We start from the raw sequence: 16,552 nt of genomic DNA on the forward strand, positions 1-16,552 counted from the left end.
GGCGTACACATCGACTGCATCAAGAGCATGGAGTTGGTCGAGCTTTTATCTCGTCAGTGGGTATGGTACACACGCCCACAACCTTACGTTCTCAAGCAACTTCGGCGGGAACGAAACTGAAGTTTGGATCACGTCGAGTAAGATCTGCTCTCTCAAACGGAATAATTTAATGATGATGTTAGCGCTGGGATTTTTCCCGTTCGCCAAGGGCTCATTCCATTCGCTTTCATGGGTCGGAATTGGAGAAGGAATTCGCCGGTGCTTGTAACAAGAAAATTTCTGGTTTTGATTTTGTCACCACAACATCAGAACCTACTTTACGCGAAGCAAATCTGTATTCACTTTATTCAAATAGCTACCGCACCTATGATGCGTAAGGAGTATTACTTCGAAGTATTTAAAACGCAACTAGAGTGAGCTCGAGCTCGAGACTCCATCGGAGAGGGGGTCCATCCAGTTAGAGGAAAAATTTCCTTCGAGCATGGGCAGGATCGTCACGGTAGGGATTCCTTCCGCGTAGCTGGAGTTGCTGTCCGAGCTGTTAGTCGAATTCGCGCTCTCGAGCAGTTTATCCAGAGCAGGGAAACACTCGTTTACTAAGCCTCCGACAGGATGCTCCGAGTACTCCAAAACCATGAGGGACTTGATGACCTTACCAATCGGTCCGATGTTGAACGGGTGCGAACCAGCGGATCGAGAGGGATCCGTCGTAAAAATGACCTCGCCAGCGCAGTCGTTGTCCTTGAAGAATGCCACAACAGCAAGTTGAGGGATGCGTGACCACACGACGTTGGTGGCTGTGCCCCTGTAGTGTATCCCGGGTCAGGAAGATTCAAAAGGTCGAACACGATAGTGCGGGGGCTTAACCCGCAGGAACTTGTAGCTTAGTGTATTTGTCTCCTAGACAGGAAAATGAAGAGTGAGGTCCGGGACTGATGCTGACCAGCCCTTCTCTCTGTCTCGTCGATTAACCGTGTCCAGAGGCGTCCCCCCAGCACGGGTTGAAGTGAGAGACGGATCGTCCTATTGACGATCCTTTAACAAACAGACATGCATCATATACAAAGTTCCATATGCAGCCCAGGTCAGGCACGGACATCCAGACCTGGAGAACATGCAGACCCCATGTGAATGGCTAGGAGCCGTTGGACACATCTGGGGCATCAAGGGGCGGTCTGTGATCACCACGTCCCTTCAGGATCGACAGCTGAGCCAAGCTGGTTAACTTCAAGGTCCGGTGTAACCGTCAGCCACTACACAGCCCCCGAAGCTTGGTCTCAGTGCGAGTCCACCATGGGCACTGTTGATGGTCCGACAACAGGCCAGTAGTTGGTGTTGTAGTTCCATACTTGCGCTCGACTACCACTTCTTGCTCATCCTGCGTGGAACCTCGGGGAGACCCAGCTAAGCACGGTTCTTGCGAGGCTTTCTGGACCGAGTCGATCTCCGTAGCTGGTGAGCACGCCCTGACGTCGAAGCAGACGTAGTAGACCCTGCTGTCGAAGTCGGTGCTACCAGAGTCATTGATCGCGATCGTCGCTGCCGGCGGGCACGCTTTGACGCTGGCTCAAGCGATGGCGCTCCTGTTGCCGAGGTCGGTGCGGCCGAAGTCGTCGATCTGGTACGGCTGCCTAGAGGAGGCTGAGAGTCATGACCCTCGGCATTGATGTGCTTCTGGCCGTCCTCATCCTGGGCCCGTCGCGGTTGCCGTACTTGTGCTGAGGGTAGGACCCTAGCAGAGGCAGTAGTGCTTAAGTCGCTGGTGGCAGCTCCTCTTGCGGGTTGACGTCGTCGTCGTTTCCTGCTGGTCATGCGACGCTGCGGTTGGTGCACGGCATCCTGTGACGCGCGCGGTTGTTGGTCTGCTGGTGGCTGGGACCTGGTTGGTGGAAGTGAGAGCGTCGGCTCCATCACAACACCTTGCAGCTTGTTCCAGTACTCAGTGAACTTGGAGTCGTTGGCTTTAGTGGCATAGTTGTCAACGAGAACACGGATTTCCTTGGCGAGACTCTTGACAGGCTCATATGAGTCTTCAATCTGCTGAAGTCCTTTCCAGCTGACACATATCTCGTAGTCCTTGATGTTGTCGTTCCACCGATGTTCGTTAAGCTTATCCACGGCCAAGATAATCCCTTGCGAAGCAACATGTTCCAGGAGTTCATCACGTCCAAACTGCTGTCAGCGTACATCTTCAACCGCGAAGCATGCACGTCCAGCTCGTCACCAGTCACCAAGTGCTGGACTCTGAATGAGTGTGCATCTGCACGCACCACACGGTAGGGACCTACCCAGGTCACCTGGAGTTTATTCCTGTGCTTCGCATCCACTCGAGATCGCAACACGTAGTCGCCCACAGCGAAATTCACGAGGTTCTCTCCTCGCTCACGTTTCTTGTTTAGCAGGCGTTGTTGTAGCCGTCGATCTTCCACCTTGCAGTGCATCGCATGCAAGTGCTACGCAGTTCATCGAGGTATTCGTCGATCTGCTCACTGGCTGGAACTTCTTGCAGTCCACCTTTGTCAGGCAGGTAGAATTCCCGCAGCGGCGTAGGGCACTGAAGCCCAGTAAAATGCTCCACAGGCGCCTTGTTGCCCAGCGAAGGCACGGGCGTGTGATTGAGATTCGCTTGGATCATGGGCACGAGGTACACCCAGTCCTTGTAGCTGATCTTGTACGTCAAGATCATTATTCTCACCACTTGGAGTATGTCCCTATTGACGCGCTCGATGGATCCATTGACCCATGGGCTATAGGCTGGCGTGAACGTCTGCTGTGTGCGGAGACGTCTGCTCAGCTCTGCCACCACTTCGTTCTTGAAGTGGGTGCCATTATCCGAGATCCAATCCGGCGGGATTCCAAATCGTGAGTGCCACGCCAGCAGCGCTTCCACCACCACAGTGCTATCTGGTGTGTCTGCTACTACTAACTCGCAGTAATGCGTGGCGTGGTCTTTGAGAACAAGCAGGTACTTGCTGTCACCATAGCTTTCGCCCATGTAGAGGTAGTCGAAATGCAAGACACCATTACGCGTGCTGCACTCGATCGTCTCGCTCCATGGACGAGGTATAATCTTTCCCCCCTTCGAATGCAGACACAGCAGGCAGTCCTTGACGAACTTGGCCACTACTGCCGCAACATGGTCGATGGCGAAAAGGCGTTGGAGGTGGGCGACCATTGCGTGCTGGCCGCGATGGCCCTGGGCACCACAATGGGCCACAATGCAGAGACGCTGTAGGAGTTCCTTGGCATCGGGAGGAATCCACAAGCGGTCGTGGAGTGTGAGTAGGCCGTTCTCGGTCCGAACAGCTCCAGCGGGAGGCGAGTTCATGGCCTGCACCTCGCGAAGCTCTTGGAGAGTAGGCCATACAAAATGTTCATCGTCCAGCGGGCGCAGGGTCGAAACTGACTCGGTAGCAGTCTGCGGCGAGGCACGGACGGTCTTGAGGCGCGTCACAGTTGGATTGTGGTTCCCGGCCCAACGGGAGATCATGTCTGCCCACACGTTATCAGGCCCGGGAACGTGCTCCACTACGTAGCGATAGTTCATCAACTTCATTGCCCACCGTAGCAGTTTGCCTCTTACGTGCTTCTTCACGGATTCGTGAGGCGCGAAAACGTGGATTAAATTCCGATGATCGCAGTACATGCGAAATGGCTTGGGGCGCAGTAGCAGATAATCGAGTTTATCGCAGGCTACTACGATCGGGTAGGCCTCCTTTTCAATGACAGTCCAATTGCACTGACTGCCAGTGAAAGTGCCACTCGTGCAGTGGATCAAGCGATGCTGCTGTTCCGTCGCCGGCTTCTTGGGATCGAAGTCCGCTACTTGCGTAACAATCACTGCGTATCCCACATCAGAGGCGTCGGTAAACAAACACGTCGTCGCACTGTCATCGGGAAAGTCGAGGGTGGCTGCTGTCGCCAGAGCCTCCTTGACATCATCAAACGCTCGACGTTCGTCGTCGGTAAGCTCAATCTCAATGCTAGCAGCTGCACGTCGAGTCCGCTTTGTACTAGCCAGCGCTGCGTCGAGACGTCGTTGGAGTGGATCCACTTGCCGGGCGAAATCAATAATGCTCTCGCGCATCCAGTTGATGGCACACACGAATTGCTGAAGCTCGCCAGCGGTTCGTGGATAGGGCAGTGAACGCAGCGAGTCAATTCGTTCTCCATCATGCCGGATGCCGTGGCCATCGATAACCTTTCCACACCACTTCACTTGAGTCTGGTAGAGGCTTGACTTCTTCGCACTCAGTTTTAAGCCAAACTGATTCAGCAAAGAGAATAGCTCAGCGAGCTTGTCAAGGTAGACGTCGATGTCGTTTGCGTAGAGTAGAAGGTCATCGATCCAGATAAGGAGGTGATCATAGAGTAACGTAGCGAAACACTTCTCCATAGTTTGCTGGAAAAATATGACGGCATCACTGCTGCCTTGAGGAACACGTCGAGGAGTGAAAAAATTTTCATCTGTCATATAGGATAGGAACTCCTGGCAAAGTTCAGCCAGAGGGAGTTGCCAAAAGTCTTTGAGAAAATCGAAAAGTCCAAAATGGTTCATTCCACGTGCATGTTCCACTGCTAATGATAAAATAGGCATCACTGCAGCGCGGACGTCCGTCAATTCGTTCACCGCTCGGTAGTCCGTCGTCTGGCGGAGGTCCATGAGGTCGGCAGATTTCTTGACTGGCAAAACGGGGCTCGCCCATCGACTGTCCGGGTTCTCGTAGACCAGTCCTAACGTAACCAACCGAGAGTTAAATTCACGGAGAAAATGACGAATGTGTGGAGGGTATTTGCGAGGCTTACACTTCACGGGTCGAGCCCCGTCGCGTAGTCGCACCTCCATTGGCGGCACATTCGCTGGTGGGTCATCACGCAGCTCCAAGCGCCACACGTCGTAAGCATGGACAATTGTCCTGAGAGTCTCCAGTCGATCCACAGGAAACCCATTCTCCAAGGCACGATTCAGCAGTCGCTCCACAGCCGCGAAAATGTCTTCATCACTCGAGCTAGTGGCAGCAACCGGCGGTTCATCAGCTTCCAGTTTGATATTGTCCCCGCTAGTTTCATCATTTCCGCGGTCGGCCAACATTTCCAGCTGTCTGTCCACGTCGATGCCAAGAGAAAGAAGTAAATCGTTGCCCACTATGAACTCGTCGTCATCGACATCGGCGATCAATACATCTACCGCGCTCATCGGCTCCACCGGTCCCGCAGCAGTGTGGATCAGCAGATATAGTCTGACCTTTCTTGTCGGCCGTCACCCAGGTAGAACCGTATGCCTGATTCCGTACCGGGTTGACGAGTCTTCAGCTTCCACACTTGGGTCCTTGGTCTTCAAGAGTTCCCAGTGTGAATGGCCAATAACAGTGTAGTCAGAGCCACTGTCAGGGCAGTAAGGCAGGCGCAGCACTCCGTTCACGGTCACCTCGCGACCACAAATAGGAAGGAGTTCGCCTAGTCGTTTGAGTCGAGAACGCTTGGCCTTGGCCCGCTCACGCAGAGTCTTGTGTAGCTCGTCCTTCTCGGCCTCTGTGGTGGCTTTCGGGCAATCACGGATCCAATGCATCTCTTTGCATTTCGGGCACGGACTGGGTGGCAGCTTAGCCGCCTTGGCCGGAGGCTTGGTTTCCGTCGCAGTCCGAGTAGTTTCCACGGCTAGGGGGTTCCGCGACTTCGATCCGCGCGACTTCCTTTTGTCTTTGCGAAGGCGATCCTTATCCGGCTGGGGCTCATCGCGTCCACTTCGGTCGCGCTTCTCAAACTTGCCGCGCTTCTCCGACTTCAGTCGTCGGAACTGCCGCTCGTGCTCAGTCGCTTTCTCCACAATGAGCTCGTACAGCAGTCGTGGGTCAGTGGCGGCTGGCTTATGCGAGTAGCGAATGCACAGCTTCACGTCAGCTTTCAGCGTCGCAGGATGAAGCGAGGCCACCAATCGCTTGCACCGTTCACGCCTCCCAGCTTCTCCTTCGAAGCACTCCGACAGGCCATTAGAACGCGTGACCTGGCCGAAGCAGTTGAAATAGTCGAGCACCCTAGCCTCGACATCGTCCTCGGTCATGTTCAGGCGAAGCTTGCTCTTAAACAAGGCCTTTATGTCGGGCAAAGTGTCGTTCATCACGCTCCCAGCGATGTGGTCGATCTCGGCGATCAGCATCCCCTCAGTTACATCAGCAGTCGGTGTAACGGGGTTACACGTACAAGTGGCTGCAAGCCACTTGTGAATTTAACAGATAGGTTATCTGTTAAACGTTTTGGATACTTCCTCACATTGGTGTAAGACACACCGATGGATACATTGAAGTGGACCACCACAGTGAGTGGTCCACACATACCCAAAAGATCCTATTGGTAGAAAGCAGCATCTTTCTACCAATCAGAGACATGCATATTAGCGGGGCTCTGACAGCCAGCCGCTGCCAACCCTTTCATAGATGATAAACAGTTTTTAGCAGATTTTAGAGGAAGATCAATTTACAAACAATACAGTTCTCATTTTACCTTAAACTACCTATTTGGTGTTTTATTTGATTTATATTATACTTGTGGACTCAAGTATAATTAATTCAAATTATTAATAAACTCCTACGCTTCCCTCACACACGTAGCGCGACGTAAGCTAAAGTAGTGAGCCAAAGTAGGCCCACTACACCTGGTAGCACTTTGTAGTCCGTCCAACGACCGACTACTTGACGTTCGTACGAGGTGTACGAACGCGGAGCTGAGAACCACATGAGCACGGAGGTGCCCATGGAGAGCTCCAATACGCCTGCAACTCATGTTGCACGCGCGGACTGCCCCCACCTGTCGGATCCAGAGTGGAGGCCTCCAAACGACTGTCAACAGTCATTGGGGAGGCGGCGATAGCTACAATGTTGCGTACGCTATCGCCGACAGAGCAACATGGTGTTGCTCTGGGATTCATCATGAAGGAGCGTGAGCAATTATGTAGGAAGAGAGGGCGAGCCTCTCCTCCGATGGCTTGTCGAACTCGACACAGCCATTGCGGCTCGACGTATCGTCGACCCGTTGTCAAAGGTTGCGTTCGCCATGTCATGTCTTGGCGGACGAGCGAGGAGTTGGGCGTACGGACGCCGACTTCAGATCCTACGTGCTTTAGCACGTACGAGATATTCGAAGAGGAGCTCAAACAAGCGTTTGAGCCCCCGCAATGAATTCCGGTCGAGGACGGAATTCCTCGACCTGCAGCAGGGTAAGCATGACGTCCATGCTTACGCGCAGCGTGCACGGTACTTGGTCTCGAACATCGTGACCAACCCGATAGACGCGGCGACTAAAGTCGTCACGTTCATGAAGGACTGAGAGATGGGCCTGTGAAGACCTATCTCTTCCGAGAGTACCCGAGTACTCGAAGCTGCGATTACTCTCGCAATGCAAGAAGAGTTTAGCCTGCGGCAGGCTAAACTGCATGCGAGCGTGCCGAGGTCGCAACCGCGCCCGGTAGTGAGCACGGGAGGTCCGGAACCAATGGACCTCTCGATGCAACGGCTGCTGGTCACCAGCAGCACGGAAATAATGTGCGATGCTTCCGTTGCGGAAGGATCGGTCACTTTGCCAGAGAGTGCACGGCCCCGTGCACTACAATAGTAGCCGTCGTGGCGATGCTGGGCATCGCCGCGAACAAACAAAAACGCGAATATCCAGTAGGCGCGGGGCGCCCTACTGGTATTGCAGTCGCGCGTGCCGACATCGGGCACGCGACACTGAGGACTGCAGCCCCAGTGAGACCAGCTCTCACTGTAAGAAACAAGATGACAGGCCAAACCTAGTCATCTTGATAGGTTTACTCGAAGAGAGCGAGTGACTCTCTTCGAGCATTGGTAGACTAAGGCGCGTCGAGCAACTTTGTTCGACTACGAAGCCTGTCAAGACTTGACTTCGAGGAGGTAGACACACCTCGAAGTCTTCTGGAGGTACGACTGGCAACAGGTGCCATCGTGAAGACCGAGAAGCGCGTCGTGAACGTGCGCTTCTCGTACAAGCAACGAGTGTTTGTCGAACACTTTATCGTCCTGGACCTGGACGATAAATTCGACGTAGTAATGGGCATGCCGTGGCTTGCACGGCATGATCCGGTAATAGACTGGAAGAAGCGCACGCTCGTGCGCTTCGGACGCGACAGCGGAACAGAGAGCGATGGCCCTGTTACCGCAGCGCGCGCACCAGCAGGTGCGCGCGGTTTCATCAGTCGAGACAGCGCTTATGCTGCTGTCCCGAGTGCTCAAGAAGTGCGCGAGGGCGCGCACAGTAGACCCACGTCGGCAATGCTGCCGACGTCGAAGATAAAGATGTGTTGGTTCCGGGAACCAACACCCACGTTCAAGCGTGTAGGACAGTCCCCGACCCGAAGCGGTCAGGTCGATAACGACGCGTCGGCTCCGGGAGCCGACGCACCCTCGGTCATGAGGGGCTCCGCCAATGAATGGCGTCGAGGTGACGAAGGCGTGTCAACTCCGGAGTTGACGCTGCAAACAGTGCGGACGGTTGCAAACGTACCGCACTGACGCATTTCATGCTGTCGTGCAGCCGGGCTGCACGACGAAGCGCCATGCGATCAAGCCGGGCTTGATATCGCGCGCCCGCAGACAGGGTCTGCCGGCGAAGGGATATTACCGTGCAGCCGGGCTGCACGAAGGAAAATGCGGTCAAGCCGGGCTTGATACCGCGCGCCCGCGGACAGGGTCCGCCGGCGAACGACTGTCCACGGCCAGGCCTGGACAAGAAGAACAACTGTGCGGAGCCGGGCCTGGACAAGAAGAAAACGGCGCAAGCGGAAAACGCTGCGCAAGTCTCGGTCCGGGACCGAGACGCAACAAGAGCAGTCTGCTGGGCAGACTGCGGCGGTGACGCCGAATGTCAAGACGCTAAGCGTCTTGACGCGCACCGATACCGGATTCCAGTATCGTGACACGGAACTGCTAGTCCTCCGACGACGGCGTCGGATGTTGACTTCGCTTCCAGCCATGAGCTGGAAGTGCTTTCACGCGCGACTTGCACGATGGACGCATCGAATAAGTCTGCGTTCTTCGGACAGCGAAAGAACGGCGAGCGAGAGCGAAGAGCTGAGGCAGCTCTTCATAGAGTACCACTGAGAGTGAAGACACTCAGTGCGAAGACGAAGCGAGAGCGCTTCGAGGAATAAGGTTGGGACTCGCTGAAGTCGAGTCCCTATTACGAATTGTTGAGGGAGTACAAAGACGTACTCCCGGAAGACATTTCTGCGGAGCTTCCGCAGGATAAGGGCATTCAGCACGAGATTGATCTCGTGCCGGGCACGAAGTACAGTGTCACGCGGCAGTGGCCACCGCCGCGAGAGCAAGTGAAAGCGATCGACGACTTCTTTGAAAGTCGTCGTAGCAGGACAAGTGCGGGAATCAAAGTCCCCGCACAGTGCTCCGACGTTCTGTGTCAAGAAGCCATAGGTGGATGGCGCATCGTTCATGCCTACAACAAGCTGAATGATGCGACGGTACCGGCGCAGACGCCGATACCGCGAAAAGATGTTATCATCGATTCGATGGCCGGGAGCACCGTTTACAGTGCTCTCGACTTGCGAGATGGATTTTATCAAATTCTAATGCGTGAGAGCGATATCCCTCTCACGGCAGTGAGCACGCCAAGCGGCATGCTCTGGGAATGGCTAGTAATGCCACAGGGGCTTAAGAACGCCCCTGCGACCTTCAACAGGTGCGTGACGCATTTTGTTGCGCTCGGTGCGCGACTTCGCACCGAGCTACTTCGATGATGTATTCATCCACAGCCGGGCTGTGGACGGAAGACTGACGTAGAGATGCACAGGGTGCATCTCCGGAGTTACTTGAGCTTATGCGAAAGCATAAGCTCTACGCGAACCTGAAGAAGTGTATCTTCGGGGCGAGCGAGATACCCGTCCTCGGGTGTCTCGTAGGGAAGAATGGTGTTCGCCCTGACCCGGAAAAGGTCAGAGTGATAAATGAATGGCCAACGCCTTCAAGTGTCAAGGAACTGAGGCAGTTCCTTATTTGGCCACGTACTTGTGCAAGTACGTGGAGGATTATGCGGGCAAGATCCGCTCGCTGTCACAGCTTCTTAAGAAAGAAGCTGTGTGGAATTGGACACCCGATTGCCAAAAGGTATTTCGATGCAGTCAAGCGGGCTTGATTGAGGCGCCGATCTTGGCAGTGGCTGACCAAGATCGCCCATTTCACGTAGTGTGTGACGCATCCGATTTCGCGATCGGATGCGCAGCACGCAGCACGATCACGAGGGCCGTGATCGTGTCGTCTACTACCAATCGCGTCAGCTGAAGCCAGCTGAGCGCAACTATCCGGTGCATGACAAGGAACTCCTTGCCATGAAGTATGCACTCGCAAAGTTCCGAGTGTATTTGCTTGGGAGTAGACCATTTGTGGTCTACACTGACTATGCTTCACCGCGCACCGCAGTGAAGTCGCCACATTTCACAAAGAATGGCGAGATGGCTCTCATTCTTTGCGGAGGTATAACTTCCGGGTCGAATACAAACCCGGAAGATTGAATGTGGTGGCCGACGCGTTATCACGTCGGCCGGACTATGCAGAAGCTGTTGACGTCAATGCCATTGACGCCATGCGATCGAGCAAACCCACATCATCTCTGTTGGATGATGTGAAGGCCGCGTACGCGCACGACGCGGACGCGAAGCTCTTGCTGGCCTATGGCACAGCGCCTTCTGACAAGTCCCGTCAGAAGCTGCCCAAGCACTCTTCGAGCGCGTGCACACCGCTTTCGTGCACGAAGGACTGCTACTCTACAATGTAGTCGACGACAACGCGGATCGCGTTGTCGTGCCAAATGACCATGACCTGCGACTCAGGATCATGTACGAGTATCATGATGCCCCGACTGCGGGATATCTCGGACGTGAGAAGACTTACGTCCTTCACGCGCGACTTCTACCGGCACCACCAGTATAGTGGGTGCGCAAGTACATCCGTGCTTGCGAGGTATGCCACGCGTAAAGCCTGCGCCATTCGCGCAGGCTCCACTGCATCACTACCGACTCCGTCGGAGTGCTGGAAGTCCATGTCTTTGACTTCATCTTTGGTCTTCCCCGGACAGCGGAGGGAACACCGGTGTTGTGGTCTTTGTAGACCGTTTCAGCAAGATGGTACATCTTGCTGCGGTGCCAGCAGAGGTGACCGCGAAGCAGACGGCCCGTCTGCTCGTCGACATGGTGTTCAAACACCATGGCATGCCGTCCGACATTGTGTCGGACAGAGACCCGCGCTTCACAGCGCACCTGTGGCAAGAAGTGTTTACACTTCTTGGGAGCCAGCTTTCCATGTCGACTGCGGATCATCCGCAGACGGACGGTCAAACCGAGAGCGTGAATCGCGTGCTCGTCGATATGTTGAAGAGTTACGCTCACTCGTTCCAATACTGGAGCGAGTGTTTATCGATGGCAGAGTTTGCCATCAATAACTCAGTGCATGCCTCGACCGGGCATACACCGTTCTACGTGAATGCCATGCGGCATCCACGCCTCCCGAGTTTACTCGGAGTGATGGCTCCCACTTTAAGTGGGGAGGATCTACGACTGCAATACAGCAGTCAGAAAACCGCTGACACTTGCACAGTGTCAGCTGCAACAATGGACAACATATGAGTTGCGCAGGGCGCAGACTCCCCAACAACAAGGACAGGTTACGGTTCGCGCAGGGCGCAGACACCGCAAGAACCACGCAGAGGCCGGGCCTCTATGGAGAGCGAGCTGAATGACTTCAGCTCGGATGCAATCAGTTTCATCACCAAAAGACAAGCCGTGATTCGGTTTGTCCAAGATTATAGCAGCTTCTGTTGATCAACAGAAGCTGAACGCAGACAATGCGGGCAGAGGCAACACAAATGAATTTAAAGTTGGTTCATTAGTTTTGTTAGCTACACAAAACCTGCCTAGACATGAAGTTTTTGGATTTCGGAGCAAGCAAGCTTGCTCCGCGCTTCATCGGGCCGTTCACTGTGTTGGCACGGCACGGCAACGCATACACACTAGACATACCGTCTAGCATGCGCCTCCATCCGACCTTTACGTCGGACGGCTGAAGCCATACCGGCAGCACGAGCCATCTAGCTCGGTTGACCCGAAGCCTCGGCAGGAGCCGAGGCAGAAGCGGAGGACTTGGCCTCGGCGACGAGCAACCTCTCCTCCAGCGCGCGGACGCGCTGGAGCAACCCCTTCATCTGGGTCCCCAGCTCGACCTGGATATTCGAGGCGGTCTGCGAGACCGCCGCGACTTGGGCCTTCTGGTTCGCCAGCTCCTGTTTTAGGGCGGCGAACTCAGCGCTCCTGTAGACGCTCCACGACGGTCACCCGGTCGTGGAGAGGCGTATACCGATCAGCCCGGGGCTGATCATACCCGGGCGTGTTCCCACCCCCGCCACCGCCGATCCGTGACGCCCACGGCCCAACCCGCAGGATTGTTGAGCGGATTGTTGACTATAGTATCCCGAAAACGAACCCTCAAGGGGCTCGTTTTCGTATTCGTTGAGAGGATTTCCTCCCATCGAGATACATAGAGCCGCGGAACGTCTTGCTGGAGGACGTTCCGGAAATGGTGAGGGCGTACGAGGAGCAGTACGCACTGGCGCAGCGGAAGTAACACGAGCGCTGCGATCATCGCTAGCGCCCGAACCCTCACGTGCTAAGAACTTAGCACGGAGCTCTTTGAGACTCTCGGGCACACGGAACGACGTGTACCCGTTCAGGTCGCGGTCGCTCAAGCGGACCGCGCCTGAAAGCACTTCGTGCACTGAAAGCCCTCGGGCACAGTGCACGGCACATTTGTTCTCCTCAGCAGCAACATGAAGTTGCTCCAGCTTTCCACGCTTCGAGTACGTCTCGAAGCGATCACGCGCTTGCTTAATCCGATCACGGTAAGCACTCGGCCTCTTGTTGAAGTTCTCAACAAAGGCGTTCCAGCTTTGACAAAGTGCCTGCCATTCGGGCACTTTGCTGCGAGAAGAGGTCTTCTTGTTTTGAAACCATCGGAGCTCATGAAAGAGTCCGATGTAGTATCGCGCCTTGATGCGGAAACGCATCAAAGTGCAGCTTCAGCAGCCACAGCGTCATCTTTGATGGCGCTGCATACGTACAGCGGCACCTCATTCGGAGGTACCGAGTTCCCAAACCGGTCCGCGATCTCGGACGCGGACGGCATGGATCGCGCGCTGCAGGCGCAGCGCGCGGAGAGCCTTGAGTTTTAATATCACGCGCTGCAGCAGCAGCGCGCGGAGTACTGAGAGCCCCAGCTGAAGCGAGTGGGGTATCACTTCAGTACGCGAACGCTTCGAACTCGAAGCGTCCGATTCGTCCCCTTCACGCGGGCGAACGTTCTGGCGTGAGGGTCGAGCGATTCGCTCGACACTGAGTCTTTACGCTTTGAGGGCGAGTCCTCCTCGCCCTCCATGTCTTCATCGTCGTCGTCGAAGTCGACGACGTCACCGTACTTCGCCTTCTGGCGTTCGATGGTAGTCGTCGATGGAGAGATGACTCCCCATCGACTTAGCGGACTTTCGAGGCGCGCTCATCGTTGAATGAGCGCGGATTTCTTCTCCAAACGCGGAGAATTGACGAATGGTCAATTCCAAAGATTGACGTGCGGGGACCCCGCGCGTCTAACCTTATGGGGGGATGGTGTAACGGTTACACGTACAAGTGGCTGCAAGCCACTTGTGAATTTAACAGATAGGTTATCTGTTAAACGTTTTGGATACTTCCTCACATTGGTGTAAGACACACCGATGGATACATTGAAGTGGACCACCACAGTGAGTGGTCCACACATACCCAAAGATCCTATTGGTAGAAAGCAGCATCTTTCACCAATCAGAGACATGCATATTAGCGGGGCTCTGACAGCCAGCCGCCGCCAACCCCTTCATAGATGATAAACAGTTTTTAGCAGATTTTAGAGGAAGATCAATTTACAAACAATACAGTTCTCATTTTACCTTAAACTACCTATTTGGTGTTTTATTTGATTTATATTATACTTGTGACCCAAGTATAATTAATTCAAATTATTAATAAACTCCTACGCTTCCTCATACACGTAGCGCGACGTAAGCTAAAGTAGTGAGCCAAAGTAGGCCCACTACAGTCGGCGTACGCAGCCGTAGGTCGCAGAATGTATCCAGCAGCTCAGCGTCGAATGTCTCGATAATAGGGTCAAAACAGCATCGAAGTCTTCACCGGAAACACGGCAGCGAGCGCGCAGCTCAGCCTCGTACTCACGGCGCTTGACTTTCCACTTTGCCAAGAAGTCGTGCGAGATGCTCGTAATCCGGGGCGGCACGGTTGGAGTGAAGAGTGGGACCGAACCCATACAAACGGCGTTGTCCACTTGGTGCTTCATGTTGAATCAGCACTTGTCTTGATCTTCGCAGAAGTCCACTGGGTGATGCAGGCGTTGGCCAAGCAGCACACAGTAGAAATTCTACTAAAGAATTCTTTGTAGTGTATCCCGGGTCAGGAAGATTCAAAAGGTCGAACACGATAGTGCGGGGGCTTAACCCGCAGGAACTTGTAGCTTAGTGTATTTGTCTCCTAGACAGAAAAATGAAGAGTGAGGTCCGGGACTGATGCTGACCAGCCCTTCTCTGTCTCGTCGATCAACCGTGTCCAGAGGCGTCCCCCCAGCACGGGTTGAGGGTGGAGAGACGGATCGTCCTATTGACGATCCTTTAACAAACAGACATGCATCATATACAAAGTTCCATATGCAGCCCAGGTCAGGCACGGACAGCCAGACCTGGAGAACATGCAGACCCCATGTGAATGGCTAGGAGCCGTCGGACACATCTGGGGCATCAAGGGGCGGTCTGTGATCACCACGTCCCTTCAGGATCGACAGCTGAGCCAAGCTGGTTAACTTCAAGGTCCGGTGTAACCGTCAGCCACTACAGCCCCAGCCTTCACACCCCGAGATCGTTACACACAATTGGCTCGGAGTGTCGTACATGTAGGTGTCCCGATGCACCGTCACGATACCAGCACGAGGGTGGAATGAATCGAGCATTGCAGCTTAGTGGTGGGTAAGTTTGATAATGACTTTAGCGCAGAGATGCTCGAATCTTTACTGCTTACGGGAGACCACAACCTGAGGATCGGCTTTGCCGGATGTTTGTTGAAACCAGCTCTTGGAAGTGGATGGTAAACATCCGTACTTCTGTAGTTGTACACTTCTGTCTACATTATGGCCACAGAAATCATGAATAATGCATTCAGTCGCCTGCAAGAGGTGGACACAGAGCTGCCGAATGGGTGAGGACACGGCTAGTATCCTAAAGGTAATCCGAAGTTTCAAAGAATACAAACGATCAAGCGATCCAATTTCGAGTTCATGTGCTAACACCCATTGCCCGAACCGATTGCCAGTCTACAGCAACGATTCAAACCAGTTCTGCGATAGAGTTCCGTTGCTGCTGCTGTTCAACATCGAGGTCCACTCGGTGGCTTTGGTCTCTAAGGTTGCATTGACCAACTTCGCGCTCTCACACTTGCTGAGTGGACAGGATAGCGCGAGTCCTTGGTAACCAGCAACGAGCGACCGTGTCCCCTTCCTAGCCATTCCGATTTAGCTTGTGCGAGTTAGATCGATCGTCTAGCTCGCTGCTGCATACGATGCGGGCTTGGCAATCTTCCTCCTCGTAGAAATTGACGATGCTTCTGTCAGGAATTCTCCCCCACATCCTTACTTGCTTTGCCTCCCTCCACCCACTGCACTACGAAATCGTGATGCATTGTTGCGCCGGTGCATAGTACATCATGGATTCGTCGAGCGTTCAACAGGACACGGTCAGAATACCGGCAACATTTGGAAGTAGTTTGGCAAAACGAGAAGTGGCGAGAATCGAATTTGAAGCTGCAAAGGAGACGATCGATGGTCGCTGTGTAAGACTAGGTTGTAGGCACCATCTCGTTTTCAGTCAGGATACTAGCAAACAACCAAGCTAGGTGGTAACAACATTTTTATCCCAAAAAAAAGAGTAATATCTCTAACTTGTCCTTCTCACCTCAAGCATCGCCAATTTCGACATCTCCTCCGTCCGGCAGAGTGTCAAACCAGTTCGCAGATAGATTGCCACCACGGCTGGCACTCGAAATTGACAACCATTCCGCGTTGTCGTCATTTCCCTCCGTCGCATTCAACAGCGACGCACTCTCATCTCGACACATGCTGATGATCCCCTTTACCGGATAGAGCGTGTACTTCGCCAGAATAAACGAGCGCACCACCGCCCTATCGTCCTTCACGATCTCGTTGCCGAACGTTTTCCCCACGTCACTATTGAACACCAACTTGCCCGCGCAGTCTTCCTCAAGGAAGAACGCGATGCTCTGACCGACCGGGACGCGCGCGTACAAGCAACTTACTGGCTGCCCCCCAACCACCACACGACGAAAACGTCACGCACGTCCGACTCGGAGCATTGAACTTCATCACCTTGCCCGACGTCGTCAATATCCCCGCTCGAGTCGGCGCCATCTTCCCGTGAATCGGTGAAACTC

At 54.1% G+C, this 16,552-nt stretch overlaps 1 protein-coding gene across 1 annotated transcript; it reads right to left on the reverse strand.

The window, feature by feature from the left end:
• Positions 1 to 16,057: 16,057 nt before the first annotated feature.
• IUM83_13443 (uncharacterized protein) lies at positions 16,058 to 16,529 on the reverse strand (the record flags this gene model as incomplete). The annotated part of the gene is made up of 2 exons (XM_067938116.1): positions 16,058 to 16,420; positions 16,488 to 16,529. The coding sequence occupies 2 exons, from the start codon at positions 16,527 to 16,529 to the stop codon at positions 16,058 to 16,060; spliced, it is 405 nt and encodes a 134-aa protein (XP_067788283.1).
• Between the last annotated feature and the right edge of the window lie 23 nt (positions 16,530 to 16,552).

The sequence above is a fragment of the Phytophthora cinnamomi genome (assembly GCF_018691715.1).
Source record: "Phytophthora cinnamomi strain GKB4 chromosome Unknown Contig54, whole genome shotgun sequence".
Lineage (NCBI taxonomy): Eukaryota > Oomycota > Peronosporomycetes > Peronosporales > Peronosporaceae > Phytophthora > Phytophthora cinnamomi.